Raw genomic sequence first — 20,367 nt, forward strand, 5'->3', positions numbered from 1 at the left:
TGACTTCTAGGCTCTTCTGTGTTGATGCCTCCTGGACTTGTTTTGGGTGGCGTGGAGGTCTGGGATTGCATTTTGCTCCTTCGTTTTGCCATGTTTGAAGAACCAGAGACTCCCTGTAGTGCAGTCTCACTGTCCTGATTGTGTGTGAGTGGCAGGGTAAGAGTCTGAAGATCCCCAGTACACAGTGTAGCTCCTGTGCTGGTGAGTGGTGGCAAGGTGGGGTCACAGATGCTCTCGACCTTTCTTTCATTCAGTTGGCTCCCAGGAGTGTGTGGGAAGGGCGGGAGAGGCTCACCGGCATTCCTGAGACTGGAGATTCAACTCCAGATTCCACAAGAGTTGGGGGATGCAGGCCGAGTTCACTGAGGCTTCAGATATTGCCTAGGACAGAACCTGCTTCCCACACTGGAAGGGGAGGGGTGAGGGTGAGCTCCCCGAGGCCGCTGACTATGTTCAGGTTTCAGTGGAGCTACCAGGGGGATGTGAGTTGTTCTGACAGTGACCACCAAGGCCCCAGAAGTTGTCCAGGGATCCACGTGCCTCACACCCTAGTGGGGGAGGCCCCAGAGTAGCTCACCAGGTTCCTAAACATGTCACATTAGGCCCAGCCCAGGTAGACACACTATGGGTGTGGCAGGTAGCCACCAAGGCCCCAGAAGGTGCCCAAGCTTTCGCCTGCTTTGCATGCTGGTCAGGGAGGCAGAGCCCAAACTCACCGGGCTTCCCAAAGATGTCCGGGGTTCAGCCTAGCCTGGGCCGACACACTTTGGGTGTGGCAGGTAGCCACTGAACCCCCAGAGGGTGCCCAAGGTTTTGCCTGCCTTGCACGCTGATCAGGGAGGCAGAGCTCAGACTCACTGGGCTTCCTTGCTTCAATTTTAGTAACTCATGTGAGTCTAGGAATTCATCCCTTTTTTCTAGATTCTCCAATTTATTGTAATATATTTTCAAAATAGAGTCTTATAATCCTCTAGATTTCAGAGATGACATGATTTTGCCTTCTTATTTCTAATTTTATTAATTTGGGCTTCTCTGTATTTTTTTTGTAGGGTTGATTAAGAGTTTGTCATTCTTGTTTATATTTTCAAAGAATCAACTCTGATTCATTGATCCTTCATTTTATTCTTTTAGTCTATATTTATTTCCATGCTAATATTTAGTTTTTCTTTCCTTGTACATGGCTTAGATATGATTTGTTCTTATTTTGCTCAGATCCTGAGATGTATCATTAGATCATTTATTTGGAATTACTCTATTTTTATGGTGTGGACATTTATTTATTTTTATGGTGTGGGCGTTTATTTGGGATTACTCTTATTTTTATCTTCATGGCTTTAAACTTGTTAGGACTGTTTCCTTATATTCTACAGATTTCTCAGTTTCTGCGTCTTTCTAGATGAGGTGTGCATCCCGCATGCAACATAGTGTTGGGTCTTATTTTTTTGTTCCTTCTATCAGTCTCTTGTCTTTTTCACTGGAGAATGAAAATCATTTATATTGCGTTACTATTGAAAGGTTTTTGCTCATGCCATTTTCTTGTTTTTCTAGTGTTTGACTCATTCTTGATTTTCATTTGTTTATCTACTCTTCCAATTTAATTTATTCTTTTCTTTTGTTGCATGGTTTTGGTTGTCTTCTTCCTTTGTGTTTAGGATTTCTTTCAGCACTTTCTGCGACACTGGCTTTCTGGTCATCAGTTTCTTTAGTTTATCCTTATTTGGGAAGATCTTTATTTCTTCTTTGATTTTGAAGGATGTAGTAATCTAGGTTGACAGTTACTTTCTTTCCAGGCTTCATGTATCATTTCTGGCCTTTAGAGTTTCCGTTGAGAAATCTGTTATTATCCTGTGAGTTTTGTTGTTATAAGTGATTTGGCATTTCTAATAGCATCTAATATTCTTTCTTTGTTGTGAATTTTTGCCCATTTGACTGTAATGTGTTGTTGAGATGTTCTTTTCTGGTCCTGTCTATTTGGGGTACTGAATGCCTCTCGTACCTATTATCTATCTCATTCCTTGGATTTGAGAAATTCTCGATATAATTTCAGCAAATAGATTTTGCTGTTAGCCTGTACTTCCACACCTTCCCTGAGACCAATTGTACTTTAATTTGTTCTTTTAGAGTTGTCCAGGACCTTTTGCATAATCTTTTTGTTGTTTCTTCTTGCTTTTTAATTATTACCAACTCACTATTGTAGTACATCCACATTGTCTTCAATTCCTGATAGTCTTCTGATTCATCTTGTCTGCTGGTGAGACTTTCAATTGAGGTTTTTATTTGATTGAGGATTTCATTCCCAGTATTTCTGATTCTTTTTCAGAACCCCTGTCTCTTTACTGAAATGGTCTGTATAACCTATATGGTCTGCCTTAATTAATGAGCTGTTCATTTGTATCTTCTTTGAATTCATTGATCATTTTACTAATTGATTCACTTAGCCCCTTGTTTGTATCTTCTCTGATCTCATTTGATCATCTCAACTATCAGTTTTTAAGTTTTTTGAAATTTTATCCACTTCAGTATCTGTGGGATTAGTTTTGGAGGCATTATGAATTTTTGGTAGCATTTTGTTGCCTTATTTTCTCATGTTTCTTGGTTTTTTTTCATTGAAATTTTCAGATAAGCTGGGATGAATATCTGTGCCTTGATTGTGTTGAGGTCTTTTCTGAGCATGGCTTTGTCTTGTGATGGTCCCTAGGCTTTGGGTAAGGCTCAGCATGAGAACACCCACTCAACCTATTCAAACTACTAAATGCAATCTCTGTCACTGCTTTGAAGGACAGAATAACTATGAGTAATATCAACACCTAAATAACTACCATATATGAACTTAAATCTTATTTGAAAATTTGTCACTTTCTCATGAACCTTCAAAAAGAAAGGGAGAGTGATAATGAGGACAGGTCAGGAGAGAAGAAAAATGAAAAAAAAGAGAAGAATGGCTTATTGATAATACTCAAATAGAAGGGGGATTTTTGAAAGGATGTGAGAGGAAAGGGAAAGATATAAGGGAAGGGAAAAGAAAATACTGAATAATTGGAAAGTGAAAGAAGAACATAGGGAGATTGAATGTAATTGATTAACTAGTGGAGACACAGTGTGAAACAACCCTTGGTGTGGGAAAATTTAACAAAACAATGTAAAGCACTGCAGAAGCAAAAGCAATAAAAACACGCATGCACTCCTACATCCACACAAAACAAACAAAAAGTTCCAATATTCTTCTTTGTGGGCAGTATTTATACTGGAGATATTTCATTCCCCCCGAATTCTCCCTCCCTCTTTTCCTCCCTCCTTCCCTCTTCCCTCCTACCCACTCTCATCGAGAATGTTCCTTCTCTGCCTCTCTCCTAGTAGAAGCTGTTAGTCCTGGCTGGAGGGTGAGCTCTGCCCGTGTGCATTATAGATATGTCCTCTGGCTCTGAAAAGCCGTGACGTTTACAGAGTCTGTGCAAGCTGTCAGTGCCCAGTCTTCCACAGTGGCTTTCTCAGATCAGACTCCTTTCCTTTGCAGAACTCCAGGGGGTCAAGTTTTCCTCTCAGTGTTTAAATTACCACTGTTTTGTGCTTTCTGGTGCCTTCCTTCTTGATACTTCTTTCCACCTGGTTGAATGCATCCATGGCCTATTGGGTTTTATGCCTCTGACTGTCCCTCTGCAGCTTTCCCAGCCTGGAGTTCAGACTGGGAAGCAACCAGCCATTGGTGTGCTTCCCCCAGAACCTTGATTTTTACCTACATTTCTGTACCTAATGGTACTGTAACTTGTTTCACATAGCAATATATAACACACCTATTATTAACGAAAATTGATCATTCACTCAGAAATGCCTTTTTCAGATAACCAGGTGAGGATCCAGGAGGCCAGGATCAGTGGGACTCACGCATTAACAATGCCCTCTACTGGGACACCAATAAATAAACCTGAATAGGTTGTGCTGTTATCAAGCTGATCAGCAATAAAATAAAAATTTTCATGTTCTTCTACAACATTTTATCAATATTACTTTATTTTATATAAATCAGATATCAACCTCACTGTTTTTCTAAAGAACTGAAGAGACTTTTCTTTAAATTCTAGAATTTATCTAAAGCTCATAAGAGTTTCTAATAATAGGAAGGAAGCATTCTTAGTGCATTGTTAATTTAGAAACATATTTGTGCCATTACTTTAAAACCATAAAATAAAAATGGTTAGATATTTTTTAGTTTCATTTATCGTTAAATATTTTAAGAGCTTCATTGTTTACTTTTGAAAAGTTTTATATAAAAATATCCAATAATAACCAAAAGTAGAAGAATTCCTAGTATCAATTGTTCAGAAATCTATTAGGCAAAAAGATAAATTTCATGCCTTCCAGCTCCCAGTTCCATCTCTGATGTGTCTACTACCAACAATATTGCGTGTATTCTTTCTGATATTTTCTTGTGTTTATACAATTTCAGTATGTATGTGTATAGGCATAGCATACTTGTTTTTTCCCTTGTAAAATGGGATGCTGCTGCTTTTGTAGTTCTGTAACTTTTAATAATTTCATCTTCACTTCAACAGTATACCATGGACTTAGGCAGAAAATTTCTGATTAATTAAAATTATTTATCTCTTATGTTATCTCCATTTATTTTCTTGTACTAACAACATTCACAATAGCCAAACTCAGAAGTGACTGATTTATTGACTAGAATGGCAATTTATCAATTTACAATGTGAGATATTTCTGGCATCATAAACATTGCTTATTTGCTTGGGGCATTCCTACCTGATGGATGAATTACTCAAGAGACTAATTTATAGATAAGAAAGCTGATTGGTGAGCAGAGAATTAGAACAAAAGCAAGGAGGTGTTTAGCAGTATATTTCTGTTGCACTAAGGTTAGCTGTGTAACTCACCCTGGGGCTCTCTGTGTCTTCGCAACTGGCGTTAGTCATCAGAGTCATAGCCCTGAATGTTCTTAGAGACACACAGAACAGGTTTCTTCCAGGCTTCTGATCTGGAATGTGCACTGTCCATCACTCTGTTGACACATCTGACCGACTGATCCTTATTCACGTCAGAGGACAGCTTATCACATTATCTTTTCTTTATGTGAGACAAGTGTTGATTAGAATTTGAGGAACTCCCAAATGTACTTGATGGAGATGTGGAAAACTCTTCACCTTCACAGCAATTCATTAACAAGTAGTCTTCATTTTAGGCTCTGTGGAGGTGCTATTACAATGTCTTCAGAGATTGCTGGCAGTCCCCTGGTATCCAAAATCATCCCTAGGTTAGAACCGTTGGTTTAGAGCAGTGGTGGCAAACCTATAGCACATGTGCCACAGTAGGTTGTAATACTGAAAGCTCTAAAAGGTTCGCCATCATTGGTTTAGAGTAAAGAAAAGAGCTAGAGAAAGGAAAACGGGGTATTCCATGAAAGTCAACTGAAAAGTGAGAATTAAGGCTATTTCCTCAGTAGCAGGGACAGTATAGAAATGTCATGAGTAGACCTGTTTTGGTCACAACTTTCCCACTAGTATGAGACCTTTGTTTAGCTGCTTTATTGTTCTGATTGAGAATTATATAAGAACTCCATTACTATTTTTGTAATTTTTATTTTTTAGTACATGTTTGCAACACATAATGATTATCTTCATTGTAGGGAGTTGGTACCTGTGCGTAACACATCTTCGTTCTTTTTACTTCCCCTTCTACTTCCCTCTCTATCCTTCCTCCTCTCTCTTTGACCGCTTCCCGTTTGCAAAAGATCTGTCTCCCTGTTTCCTGTTATCTAGTATATGGGAGACACTGAGAGAATTTTTTGAACTGTTGAATGAATTTTTGTGTTCTTTTTGGTTTTGATTAATGATGCCATCCGATATAATTTTCTTTCTTCTCAAAGTGCCATCTTATTTTCAATTAAGTACTCAATCTAAATACTGTGGATTCTAAAATTGAGCCAATTTGAAGAGCTATCTCAAGATGCTGAGAATCACTTTCAGATGTCTTAAAAAGAAAGCACAGCTCTGTAGTATGAACTTACTGAAGAAAATGTAAAGTCAACAGCTGGAGACATGGTCATAGCAGGAATAACAGGGAAGGCAGTTCTTGTTTGGAGGAGTATCAGACAAAAGGAAAAGTCTCAGTTATTTTCCCTTAGTTGTTTCTTGCACAAAAGATAACATTGAAAGGACAGTGTTGAGAAATCCCACTTGTGTTCTCATTAGTTTATCTTAGAGCTCTTCTAAAACTCGGATCTGCTTCAGAGGTACCTCCTTTTGCCCCTTGGCCTGCTCTTTTTCATTTTCTGAGCTACTAGAATTCAACTACTTGCTATGTAACAGGACATAGCCTTTGTTTCCTTGTTTCTTCTTATCGTACTAAACTTTATAATGTCCGAAAGCCTTTTTCATTTTGAGGACTTTAGGACTAATTGCTTTGGAGAAATAATCAGAGTTGAAACTAGGACTTTCTTGTCTGGGCTGGAATATTCTTTCCCTGAGTTTCAGACTATTTTTTTTCTAATACTGGTTATCTCCTTTACCACATCCAGGAGTATCTTTGGCACCAGTACTTTGGAAACTTTATGCTTTCCCACAGGCTGTTTTATAAAATACATGAATTACCTTATTAATTTATGCCTTCATATTAAAAAAGATGTGGTATCAGGAATGCCTCTAGCCACAAAATATTTAGAGATCTGAAAGGGTGGACATCCTTGTTCCTGACAAATACCTAATCTTGGTTTCAATAAGTGGCCTACCTAATTAACATCTCTAAAGATTAGAATATCCTAGCGCTCAGACCTTGGACCTCTTTTTCTCCTCCTGTTCATTTTTTAAGGAGAGCTTGTCCAATTCCATAACTTTAAATACCATCTTTATATTGTTGGTGACTCCCAAATGCAAATATTATCCCCTGCTCACCCCTGAACTTGAGACTCATTTCTAATTGTCTACTAGATACCTCTAAACATTAATTGAGGACCTATGATGTGCCCAGAATTATTGTAGGCATTTAAGTTACAAAGGTAAATATGGCTTAGCCAGTACCCATAAGGAGCTGGTGTCAGTGAACAATTAGGAAAAGAGGTGCATAAGAGTATAGGTGTAAATATTTAATAGGAAGAAATGAATAGAATAAGACAGATTTTAGAGATATTTTGAGCAAAATGGGGAAGGGAGAAAGCCTGTGGAGAGGGAAAACTAGGTAAGGAAGAGATCCCAAAGTTACGTGAGGAGGGACAATTTGGGGAATGAAGACCATAGGCTATGTTGCGATGGGGGAATTCCTGTAGTAATTATATATCAGCATTTGCCATCAAGATATAATGCAGGGCTGGATGTAATGCAATAGAGATTAATTAATTTATGAAGTATTTGGAAGTTCTTGGAACAAATGTACCTTCTTTTATTAGTCTCCAGAACTCATAAAGATGAATAAGTCTCCCCTGCTGCCCAGAGGCATGAACATGAAATGGGGCAGTCCATTAAATCAAGGAAGAGTAAGGTTTCTGATGACCAGGACAAGAATTATAACAATATGTACAGAAAGACCCTTCATTTTCTTTTCTGACTCACTTGCCTGGACAGTGAGGGAATAGTGGTGTTTCTTTCTAGGACGCTGCTCCTGTGGGCTGCTCTTCTTTCACACACACCCGAATATGTCTTGACACAGAATCACACTCTCTAGCTGAGACATGATGCCTAGGTGGGTGGGGGATTCCCCTGTTTTGTTTAACTCATAATTATCTTTGAATTTGGCTAGCATGTTCATGATTAGTTTACTGACAATTGTTTTTTTTCCTTCTTATACCATATGCTATTCCATGATTCATCAGCTTTGAGTCTGTTGCTTTGAAGGTGAAACAATTTCTTCCAATGTTGATATTTCAAAATCTCGTAGATAACAAGCATACACATATGTATGGTTCTTTCAGAAGCTTTAAACATTTGGAGATGAATGAATTAGGTTGCTACAAATGGAAAGGAATGGTGTAAAATTACAGTGGTGATATCCAATCATCTTTTATTGGGTGGTTCCTTGAATGCTGATATTGATAAAGCCTGTATATTTTATTTCTTTGTCTATTCTTGTGAAATTGTTTATGGTATGTATCATGAGATTTTTAAAGTTTAACATTTTACTTGCTTGCATTGATTTACATGTATTTTAATATTTTACACTCAGAAGGTCTTTTTTTTGGAAGTAAGGTTTAAATTCCAAATAAATCATAACATTAGCCATTTACATTGTAATAGTGGCTTCTCTTCTTTATTTAATGTGTAATGATGATTATTCAAAACTTAAAAATTCTTTTACATTTTGATACAAACAGTAACCTTAAAATATTTTAATATAGAACATATTATATTTTATACATGCAAACCAAAGTAGTTATTTCTGCATGGGCACTAAGTATTTAGAAGATTAGGCTTATAATAAACATTCACTAAATTAGCTTTTTGCATATAGCTTTGATCAGTATAGTACTTAGTGTGTTTACTGTCTGTTTCTTTTTACTCTGAAATGTTGGAGTGATTGTTTTTCAGTGAAGAAAACCTCTTTATAATTTCATGGTGTAAATACATGTGTAAATATCTGTTTAAGTTGTACATTTGGAGCAAGATTTTAAAAGATTCTAATACCCAGCATGTCTTCCTCCCCTTCCCCCCTTACCTGGTTTTAGCTCCTCTTTGGTTCAGGTGTGCTGGTGTCTCTAAGCCTTTCTGGGCCACAGCTGGAGAAAGTGGTGATTGACAGAAGCCTGGTGGGGAAGCTCATCTCAGACACCATCAGTGATGGTAATTACCCCCATGTGCAAATCAATTGCCTGCATTAACAGTGGGACAGGAGAAATAGTGTGTCAACAGGTAGACTAATTATTACCACTGGGGACCTGCAAACACAACAAGTAATTGCTTGTAATAGTATACTTACAACCCCTGGGACCTATGTAGGTTCCAACCTAAATTTAATATCAGTGATTTTTTTTTCCTTTCTTGTTAAGTGTTAGGCTTATATTCTGAGTATTTTTTACCCATTCCTAAAAAAGTAAACATTTTCGAAATAGGTTTTATATTTTTTCAGAATTATTCCTTCATTGTTGACATTTCAAATGCTTTTATTTCCAAATGAATTTTCAATGGAATAACATAAATATGGCAACACTGCCACCAGTTTAAAAAAATCATACATGCTTCAGTTTTTGTAGGAAAATTCTTTTTTACTAAGGTCTGTGAATACTAACTTTTGACAGATTTGTGGTTATATTTCTAAATTTAAAAAAATAGTGCCATATTCTCATACACTAGATTAATCTGGTTCTATCAGGTGACACCATAGTCAGTGTGCTACAAGCATACAGAAAACGATTTTAAGCCACTTACTGAATAGCGAGTTTACTCGTTTATATTGAGCCATAAAAACTAGGTTGGGTGCCAACCTATTTATTTCATTAACCCCAGAAAACAACCATATAAGGTGAGTTATTTACATTTTTAAAGTAAGGAAACTAATGCTGAGCTACTGTGGCTCATATAGCTAGAAAGTGACTGAACTGAGATTTGAACATAGGTTCTGACTGCAACTCTCATTTTTTTTCCATTACACTGTGCTGACTTGTGAATTTTTATGATCATGTCCTTTTCTTCAAGGTAAAAAGCTCTAGAGGTAGATTGCATTATCATAAAGGATTGAAAACGTCCAGTATCTTAAATTGACTAATCAAAGGAAAATGTAGTCTAGTGGAAAGGATAAAGGTGAGAGTGAAGAAACCTTGCTTCTTCTGTGTGCTCTCACCAGCTACCTCTGAGTAAATCAGAAACAATCACATCATCTTAAAAGCACTCTGCAGGATGGCTATAATTAGCAACATTGCAACATTACTGATGATAACAAGCAGGGTAGGCTTGTGAACTTGCCATTTCCCCTTCCTTGTAGCATGTACTAAGGAAGCTTCCCTGTGGAAGAGGCTCTGTTTCCATATTCTAACAATCAAACCCTTTGTTGACACTGCAAATGAAATTGTGACTGTGATTATTTTGTCATATTGATGCTCCTGTATAAGAATTAAAAGGAAACTTCCAATACTATTCATGTCTCTGAGCTATCTTTTTTCACTTCTTTTATTTATACCTAAAATAATACACTCTCATGGGACCATGATAACAATGTGATTTCTTGGCAGTTGTCCAGATTTTCCTGTAATTGTGTAGATCCACTGTTGGTCACCACTTGCATGGCTAGGGCTGTGGAAATAAAGAAAAATGTATAAAGCATTTAATTTCTTTATGCCAGGGAAAATACAAAAGGTTTGTCAAATTCCTATAATATGTTTTTATCAGTAATTTCCTATACCACTAATGGCCCTTTATGTCACCCATGTTATTAAGCATTGGCCTACTTATATGTGTCAGAAATAGAGCAATGGAAGTGTTTCTGCTAGCCTTCACTATTAAATATTAATTTATGTAATGTACATATTGGGTATAATGTGCTTTATTTCATTTAACTCCTATATCCTCAAAAGAAGAATTGCTGATGAAATTGTTTTTAAATTAAAAACAATGAGATTGGTAGAGGACACTGATCAATGTCTCCTAATCAATCTACTTTTTTCCCTCAGATGGTTTATATAATATAAACATAGAACTAGAGCACAAATAAAAGTAGTTTTTAAAAAATCATCCATTCAGGTATTTAATAGTATTTTATGCTTGTCTGTTTCTGCTTCCACACATGTCTCAGTTATTGGCTATCCCCAAACATCAGTGTATACTGAAATAGTCACAGGCAAAATATAGGTGGATGGGTATTACTTATTCTTAATATTGTTAATATCCTTGTAGAACATCATGATGACATTTAGGAGACCTTAGTGATTCCAGTTAATATTTATCTTCTGAAAATAGCTTTTTGTAATATTTTAGTTAAAAAATCTGTTATAATTTAATCTAATTTGGTATTATCAAAATTTTTTTTAGCCCTCCTTACAGACAGTTTCATCCTCTTATCATTTTTGGCACAAAGTAAACTATGTTTTATTCAGTTTACTAAGAAGACGGATTCTCTTGATGTAAACAAAAGACTGGAAAAGCTCTCAGCATTGGATTATAAGGTAAGATTTCAACTTACATAGCCATATTATTATTAAAGTAAGACTATTACACGAACTGATGTGATGCTTACTCTTGAACATTTCTGGATTTCAGAAAAATCAAAATTATTATAGAATTAAGCTTCACTTACTGCAAACAGTGACCATTTAAAGTTTACTTTTGTATGCTCATTGTTCAGAGATTGAGGATGTCTAATAATGGCATATTTGGAGCAATTCATGTAGTAGTTATGGAAGTGAAAGATGGATAGAAGAGGCCAGTTACATTTTTGAAAACAGTTTTCTTGCCGGTGATAGTATGTGCACTATTTTCATTTTTTCCCAAGAACCTCTATAGCTGCTTTCATTTCCATTTCACAAGAAATGAAAGAAAGAAGAATGTACTCAAAGATTAGTAGAAGAGTATAATATATCAGGAGTGAGAAGGACCCACTCTAACTGGAGAAAATAAAATTTCCTCCATATGCAGTAGCCCTTCACTAACTCCAAGTAATTTATTTCCTTATATCAGAGACTTTACATCTCACCTGTTCAGGCAGGATTTTTATTTTAAATGATGTGTTTAAATTTTGCCACATTACATTTTAACTGCCGGGAGGGCATACTCTCTTCTAGGATGAGTAATACATTTTCTAGGCTGTTTCAGTTCAGGGCTTCTTTTCAGCGGTGACTTGTGTTTGCAAGATTGATCCAGCCTCTGTGACGTGGATTTGAGACAGTTCACTGTTCACTAGGAACAGAGCTGATATACAGCTTCCTGAAAAAAAGATGCACCCTTAGGCCATACCTGGACTGTCTATAGTGAGGGCAGAGATTTTTTTGAAGTCAGCTCTCTGTCTTAAAATTTGTGTTTGGAAAATAGTATGTAACCTAACTTCTTACCCTTTGAGATTATTGTTTATGATAGTTGAGGTGGTAGTGATCTGGAGGGGGCGATGTGTGTAATCTTGTTTAGAAGAAGCATCTATTCCTATTTAAAAAGGTTTTAATATTGAGTAAAATACACTAAATGAGATTTTCCATTATGATATTAATCTACAGTCTGCTTTTGCTTGCAAGTTTGTAGAGCTTCTATGAAACTTCGTATAGTATTGATTTTCTTTAATTGGAAATCCATGATACTAACTATATCTGGTTAGTCAAAATGATTCTGTTAACATTAAGTGAAATACATCAGAAACAGGAAGTTACATATTACGTGGTTTTTGTGACACGAAAGACCCTAAATAGAAATAATTTAAACAAAACAAAATAATAATAATTTAAATTATTATTAATAATAATAATTTAAACAAAATAAAAGAGAAATGGTAGGAAATGGAGGTAGATCTGTGGAAATGTAATGGGAATCTAGGGGAAAAGGTGGTGGGGGAAGAAGTAAAAAAATGATCAAAATGCTATATGTGAAGGTACCAGCTCCTCAAGATGAATGTAATTATTATATATCATAAGCATATACTAACAAAAAATGAAAATTAAAAAATGAGTCCTTTTAGCATTCCTAAAGGGATGTTATTTTCCAAGTGGCTAACTTTAGATTTATTTAAAATGTTTACTTATTAATGTTGGTCTTTTAAATATACCAGTATGCCTTAATTTAAGCATTTAAAATAAATTTAATGCCATTTGATAACATTTTGTGTAACTATCTGATGTATGATGGATAGGTTGGTAAAGTCTTCTCAGCTTAGAGATCTAGCTACCTGGTAATGAAAGGAGAGAAAAACTGTCAGGGTGTCACTTTCTCTTATGAAGTGATTTAGAAGAGAGACCTGGCATTTGGGTCCTTATAATTGAAGGGAATTAATTAGCTTACTCTTTCTGCCTTTGTATTTGGGAAATTAGGATTATGGGTACTCCCATATCTGTTTCCCTTTGGAAAACCTATAAATTTCACTTACTGGTTCAATTTTTATAGATGTGTGATAATTAGTCAAAACTATCACTTATCTACTGGGAGGATATTTTTAGAAGTTTATATTAATTTTATTTGCCCTCCTGATCATCAAGAGAAAGTACTGACGCCATTAAAACTTTTAGGAAACATGAAATTTTAAATAATATTTGTATTATGTGAGGACTGAAAATGCCAATCAGGCATTTTAACTCTATTTCTTCCTCTAGAAATCTGTGAAATGCTTTCACGATAATTTGTATGTTAAAATTTAATGTGTGTATATTTTAAGCACTTAGCAATTCCATCGTATTTCTCTCAAGAAAGTTAAAATAATTACATCGAGAACTTAAATATAAGAATTTCCACTTAAAAGCATGAAGTACATGTTTTGTCAGTGCCCATTTAGATTTTAAAACAAGGAAGTAATATAGAGTCTTACAGTTTTGTCTTTCTTTATTGCTATACCATAACATAATTCTTTTAGATTTGAAATAATTCTGGCAAAGAAAATTTCAGGGTAAGTATTTTGAAACTGTTGACCTTTAACAAGTTTTCCTATCTATATTTTAAAAATCCAATTCAGTTTAAAAGTGAAGGGACAGTGCAAGGAGTTAAATGTTTACCATGAGAGAACAACACTGGTAATTACTTTGATTTCAGTTCCTTTTGATGTGCATTCACAGGATGAAGAGGTCAATAATATTATGGCCATGCAAATAGAAAAGGGTTCCTTTTGACCATATTGAAAAAAAAATAGCAGGGGATTATTAAAGCATTAACCTTGATTTTAATGGCCTTGGTTGAGTGGTGAGATCACAATTTGGATGAGCCTGATTATTTACTAAATACAATACATAAATGCGACGGGTTCTTAACACCCATTGCACTCTGGCATTATCGCATTACTGCCATCCTTTGTTGCCTTGCAGACAGGAATATGAAAGCAATCTGTCATGTAGTGAGACTGGCTCCAGAAGCATTTCTCTGATAAGAAGACCCCCTGCCCTTTGCTAGTGTCTGGTCCAGTAGGCTTAGCCATGCGCTTAATCCCCAGAAAGTGGTTCGATTATTGCTGACCAGCAATGGCAAGATAGTTTTTTTTTTTCTTCCAAGCTATCAACCTTCCATTAATTCCACAAGCAGAAATACGGTGCAATCTATATTTCCTTGGCATGTGTCACCCAGATGGTGTCGTGCTTATGTTTTCAAATAACCATGTTCCAAAATAACATAGTTTGAATAATAAATTCTACAAATCCTTCCTAAGAGAGAAAAGCATAATTCTCAGAAGCTGCATAAACTTTTACGCATGATGCTCTGGCTTATCCCTTTTATGCAGAATATATGTGTATATGTCTCATATATTCTTTAAAGAGATATTTGCCTCGAGTTGTTTTTCCTTTTATTGTTGTCAGTCATTGTTAACATATTATGTCTTAAACAGTAGTCGGACACTCTTGGTCAGCAATACTGAACTTGTCATTTAATACAGCTGGTCTTAAATCCTATGTGTAGGTCGATGCTGTCAAGCAACCATGACTGTACATTTTGGTATTGATTGGAATTGCTGCATCCAGTTCCTCCCTAATTCAGATTTCTTCTTTTCCTTTCCTCTGCTAAAAATGGGGAGAATTTTGAACATATGTCTTTTTTATATATGTGTCAAAAGAATTTGGTAAATTCTGACACCTTCATAAGCACATGTTTAACATGCATATTTACTTGCATGTATCTACATTTACAGATGCTTTAATTTTTGTAATACTTTGAGGATTTTTCATCTTTTAAAAGAAATATTTCTTGTATGCTTTTTTTTAAAACCATTAGATTTCCTATTATGAAGTGCCTGGCCCAGTAAACAGGACAACGCAACGTCATCTGGCTATCAGTTGCACTCAGGATGTAGTTATTTGTTGGTGGCCACTGGTCAGTGATGATGCTTGGCCATGGGCCCCCATTGCTTCTGAGAAGGACAGAGCCAATCTGCTGCTGCTGGGTTATGCTCAAGGAAAACTGGAGGTAAACCTAAAAGAAATATAAACACTTTAAATGAAGTGCAAATAAAATAATATTACTAGTTTTTCTATTCTGAAATAAATTGAATTTTAAACCTATAATTTATTTTTTTTTCAAAGAAAAGGAAATTACATATGAAATGAAATCCTAAAAGGTATCAGAGCTAGAGGAGAACTAGACAATTTCAGGACTGGCTGGAATAATATAATGATTAAGATCACAGGCTTCCGGGTTCAAATCCTGGCCTTGCCACTACCTAGCTCTCTGTGCGTGAACAAGTTACTAAGTGCTGTGTGCTATAGTTCCATTGTTTGAAAAATGGAGTTCGTGAGATGAACTAGTCACTGATAAAATAAGAGCTTCTGTCCTTTTTTGTTGAAGTTTTGCTGGGGTGAAATGGTATGCTCCTATATTTTCTAAATCTGTTTCCTAAATCTGTTACTTTTAGATTTCAAGTGTTTCTCAGAATTGGTATTCTGAGCTGACCATGTCTAAATTTTCTCTATACTTATCTACCTCTTGGTTTTATAAACTTTCAGGCGGTGTTTTAAGACTGAAGAGTTCTGTTATGTATGTCTTCCCTAAGAATCTTTTCTCTGCTATACATTTCTTAGTTTCCTTTTTTGAAACTTTCCCAATTCTGTTGCTGTGACTAAGGTCATTTGTAGTGCTCTAGGTGTGGATCTGAGCAAGTATTTTGTGTTCCTCTGCACTCTGGCTCACACCCACCATTTTATTTTATTGATCTTGAGTCCAGAAGCTCATGGAAAAAAAGACTTCATCAAAATGACATAACATAATTAAACTAATTATAATTCTTACACATGTTTTGCTATATAATAAAAGTAAAACTAATTAAATAAATTAACTGTTTGAAATGAGAACACTAACATGAAATTAGGGCACGTATGGTCTATATTCCTTATTGCTTGGTGTTATCTAGGTCACAGACTTTAGAGTTGAACAAACCCATGTTTGCTTGTTGATTGTACCGTGTTCTTATTGTGTGACCTTAATGGAGTTTCCTCTCTCTAAGCTTTTGCCTGCTTCTTCCTAATTTTATGTTGAATGGTTTTAGGTTGATTATGTACCCTAACTGGCTTTAGTTTTCTTACTTTTAAAGTAATAAATTTCAACCTGATAAGTAACCTCCAGGTCACTGACTGCTCCAAAATGTGCTTATCTGGATTCTGAAGCTCAGTTCTGATTTAGCCATCACCCACATAAATGTCTTCAGTAGATTCTGAAACCAAACTCAGTCCCACACTGAAAAACTCATGCGCTTGGCCTTGGCCTACCTTTCCAGTATTATTTCCTTATGTAAATTTATGTTGCAGTCAGAGGCGTTTGCTCATTGACGCATTGTTTCTCACTTCTTGCACGTACACATTAATGGTATTTCTACCTGAAACCATGTCATTCGGCAGCTATTAAACTGTATTTCATAATAGGAAATATGTATAAGAAACTATCCTACCAGCAAGGATCTTAGTGTCTGTCAGTGAAAGACAAATGTAAAAATGTGTACGTGCATTAAAAGTGTGAATGAGCTTAGCAGTAGAGCATTTGGTTAGTGTGTAGCAAGTCCTGAATTCAGACCTCAGTAGAGAAAAAAATTGTGGATGGTGCTGTGGGGAGACTATGTGTGAGCTATAATGGGAGCCAATAGGGAGTGATTAATTCTACTTAGATGATAAGGAAGACTAAAGAAGCTTCATAATGTGCTCAAATATGAGGTTAGTACATCATTTTACTTTCTTTTATTATCCTATCTATGTTTAATATGAAGACTGTACTGTCTCTGTGGAGTGATTTGTCTAGATTTTTCTTTTTTTCATCTGTGAAATAGTACCAAAAGGAGTGGTACTTGAAGTTTTGGTAAACCAGGTGTTAAACTGGCTAGGTGTGGTGTCTTTTAAGGAGAATAGATTATTTAATTACTGATTGCATTTTTAACAAGTTGTCTCTTTCTTGGACATTTGATTTTTTCCTCAGTTTTCCATAATTTCTATTTCTATAAAATTATTAATTTGTATTTCACAATTATGTATTTGAATATGTTTTGATAAAGTTTTATTTGGTATTCTTGCTGTGTGTGTGTGTGTATGTGTTTTGCTGGAGATTGAACCCAAGATCTCATACTTGCTAGGCCAGGGCTGCTCTACCACTTAGCTACCCCTCCAGCCTGGCAGGATTTTTGCATTCACCACTCATTGCATAATGTCCTCCTTTTCACTCCTAATATATTAAGGTACACAATTCCTTTTCTTTCTTTCTTTCTTTCTTTCTTTCTTTCTTTCTTTCTTTCTTTCTTTCTTTCTGGAAGAGCTTTTGTTTTAGGATCTGGACTATTCTTTCAAAACTAACTTATTGAAAAAAATAAACGTTTCCTTTTCAGAAACTCATGTGAACTTTAATATGCAAGAGATAAATAATTTTGAAAGAAATAGCTAGAAAAGTGAATGTTTTACTTTCTGTATTGAAGGTATAAGGTTTAACTATGAGGTACTGCTTTTTTCTTTTTTAAAGAATATCATGAATGGAAAAAAAAGAATATCATGAATAAAAGCCACCAGTCTATTGAGGCATATCACTTTTAGGTTGTTTTCACTATCAGTGAGGAAACTTTTTAAATTGATCATCAGAATATAAAATATAATATATTGTTTTTATACTATGCTTTTAAAACCTAAAATTCAAACTAAAAAAAAAAAAATATTCGTAGAGAAGAAATTCAGTGTCTGGTCTATTAAACCATAGAATTTTAAAAAGCATTTCCCATCTGGATTTAATCAGAAGATAATAAGCTTTAATTTGGACAGTGGCAGGATCCTAGATCCTAGAACAGTAGAGTTCCTAGTCTTAGGCACACATTACAGTCACTTGCAAAGCTTTTAAGGGGCCCACCCAGACCAGTTCCCTCAGAATCTCTGGAGGGGAGGCGATATCAGTATCTTTTACAGGTTTCCTTGAGGATTTTCATGTTTATCCAAGTTGAAATCCACTGCTTTATAGAAAACTGAAAAAAAACTAAAGCCATCTTTTTTGTATAACAGACCATGGAAAGGATAAAGCCCACATACTGAACCAAATGAGAGTTTTAACAGTAAATTCTAAGTAGAAAATTGGCTTACCAAGCAGCTAAAAAAAGAAAAAGAAAACAAAGGAAACATAGGAGTAAGCTCTCTGTGACTGAATTATCTGTCTTTCAGAGGAAAAACATTTTTAATTTATTTTATGGATATTAGAAAACTGCTGGTCTAATTTCACACCACAGAGCTCTAAACAAGTCCATATCTTAATTAGAAGCACAGAGCAGAGGTAGTTATGTAGTATAAGAAAAAAATTCTTTCGAAAAATATTCAATAGATAATGTAGAAACAGAAAATTTTTTACCAGTAAATTCATAAAAATATATTTTTATAGGATATGTGTATATTATATCTGATAGTAATTTTCATTTAAATTTTCACATACTCCTTAAACTTCCTTTTGAAAAGTTTGACAGTGATATGAGGTCCACTTATTCATACCCTACTTTTATACTTAGGCAGATATTTTAACTGTTTAGATGTATTCATTTGGTAATGATTTCTGAATGTGGCAGTAATTTCACAATATCGTATTCAGACAGTCACCTGAGCTGGCTGTGGCGGAGCATGCTTGTAATTCCAGCACCCTGGGAGGCTGAGTGAGGCAGGAGGATCATAAATTTGAGCCTAGCCTGGGCACCTTAGCAACTTAGTGAAACCCTATCTTAAAACAAAATTAAAAGGCCTGGGGATTGTAGCTCAGTGTGAATGCCTTGGGTTCAGTCCCCAGTATGGCAAAACGAACAAAGAAACAAACAATAAAGTTGTTTACCAAGTTAATCAAAAATACACAAACAGCGCTATTAGGCTGTAGAGCTGTTGTCAGGGCTAAGGAAATGTCATCTCACAAATTATTCTTTTCATAAGAATTAAACACTATTTTTGCAGTGATTATTCAGGAGCGATAACTAAAATGGTAATGTGACCAACTGCTCATATAGTGCACTTTGACAAAAAGGGCATTTAGAAGATTAATTGCAGATATATTTAACTAAAAAGCCAAAATACCTGAGAAATATCTCTTCCAAGGAAACACATGTACTGTGTCAGCCTTCATCCAGCCAAAGGACATATGTATTCTGTTGTATTTTACAGATGTCAGGTTTTTAAAACTTGTTATAAGAAGATAAATATATAAATAAAATCTCATGAAGTAAATACATAGTTGAATGAGCTACTGTAAGGGAAACCCCTGGAAACGGCACCCAGGTTGAAAAACTTTGTACCATCTGGCAGTGACTGGGCTTTTCAGTCCCGTTCTTAGCCTCTCCCTTTTTCCCCGGAGTAACCACTGTCATGAACTTTACTCACTGTCTTGTACACCGTACTGTTTTTCCATCTAAGTGTACAACCTCAGAAACCATAGTATATCATCCATAAAAACATTTTAATGGAATCTCTATCTTCAGAGGCCCTTCCTTTTACTTAAACTTGATCTGTTGAAATCGTAGTGTTCCATAAAGTGGATCTGGTTGTTTGTATATTCATAGCATAGTTCAGTGTGTTTCTCAGTCCTTTGAAAATTCTACATTAAAGTTGCAAAATGGTAATGTTCTAATTTTATTATTTATTTTCCTTTATTACTTGGGATACTTTCATAAAGAGATACCCCTACTCAGTTCCTCTTAATTTTCTCACTTGTGTTCATACAGGATAAGCAGAATAAATGTGTGTTTCTTTATTGTTTATCAGTTGTCAAGATAATGCACTGATTCCCTGGTAAAAAATGACCAGTTAATTTTAATTTTTGAAATAGCTTATTATTTCATGGATTTAAACATGTTTGACTTGATATGTTTAATAAACTATAATTGTTATCCCTTTGGAAACTCTGGCATCCCCATTTTTGGCCATTGGTCCCCTCTTCTACTCATGACCTCAGCAGTCTTGGATTGCTCCCCTGCAGTCTGGTATGTCAGTCAGTGTGTTGCATGCTTATGTCGTACATTTCTTACCCCTAGACCTGGAAGTAGTAATTTCTCCAAGAAGCTGCTTTCTTGTATGGAAAATGGTACTTTAAGTGCAAGGCAGTATATTAAGGACATTGCCCTCCTACTTTGGGATTGCTCACTGTTTCTACATTTCTTCAGCAGAGAGAATTAGAAATTTTATGTATGTGCATATTCATAGTCCATATTGATACTTCTAACTCAAACTCAGCACTATATGTTTTCTAATTTAACTTCTAAATTATATCCATATCTCCTCTTTTCTTTGCCAGTAGTCTTAGTTCATGAGGAGACAAGGAATGAACTAGAGTATCCCAT

The 20,367-nt window shown here is 35.5% G+C and overlaps 1 protein-coding gene across 12 annotated transcripts in view; it reads left to right on the forward strand.

Moving 5' to 3' along the window:
* Window positions 1–20,367, forward strand: part of Wdpcp (WD repeat containing planar cell polarity effector) — a 391,210-nt gene that overhangs the window by 84,681 nt on the left and 286,162 nt on the right. For all 12 annotated transcript variants that reach the window (XM_013514679.1, XM_013514684.1, XM_005385718.2 and 9 more), the window contains 3 exons: window positions 8,666–8,780; window positions 10,962–11,095; window positions 14,820–15,011. In XM_013514679.1, coding sequence (XP_013370133.1) covers window positions 8,666–8,780; window positions 10,962–11,095; window positions 14,820–15,011 — 441 coding nt within the window. The remainder of the gene's footprint in view (window positions 1–8,665; window positions 8,781–10,961; window positions 11,096–14,819; window positions 15,012–20,367) is intronic.

Source organism: Chinchilla lanigera, unplaced genomic scaffold (genome assembly GCF_000276665.1).
Source record: "Chinchilla lanigera isolate Chin_1 unplaced genomic scaffold, ChiLan1.0 scaffold00023, whole genome shotgun sequence".
Taxonomy (NCBI): domain Eukaryota; kingdom Metazoa; phylum Chordata; class Mammalia; order Rodentia; family Chinchillidae; genus Chinchilla; species Chinchilla lanigera.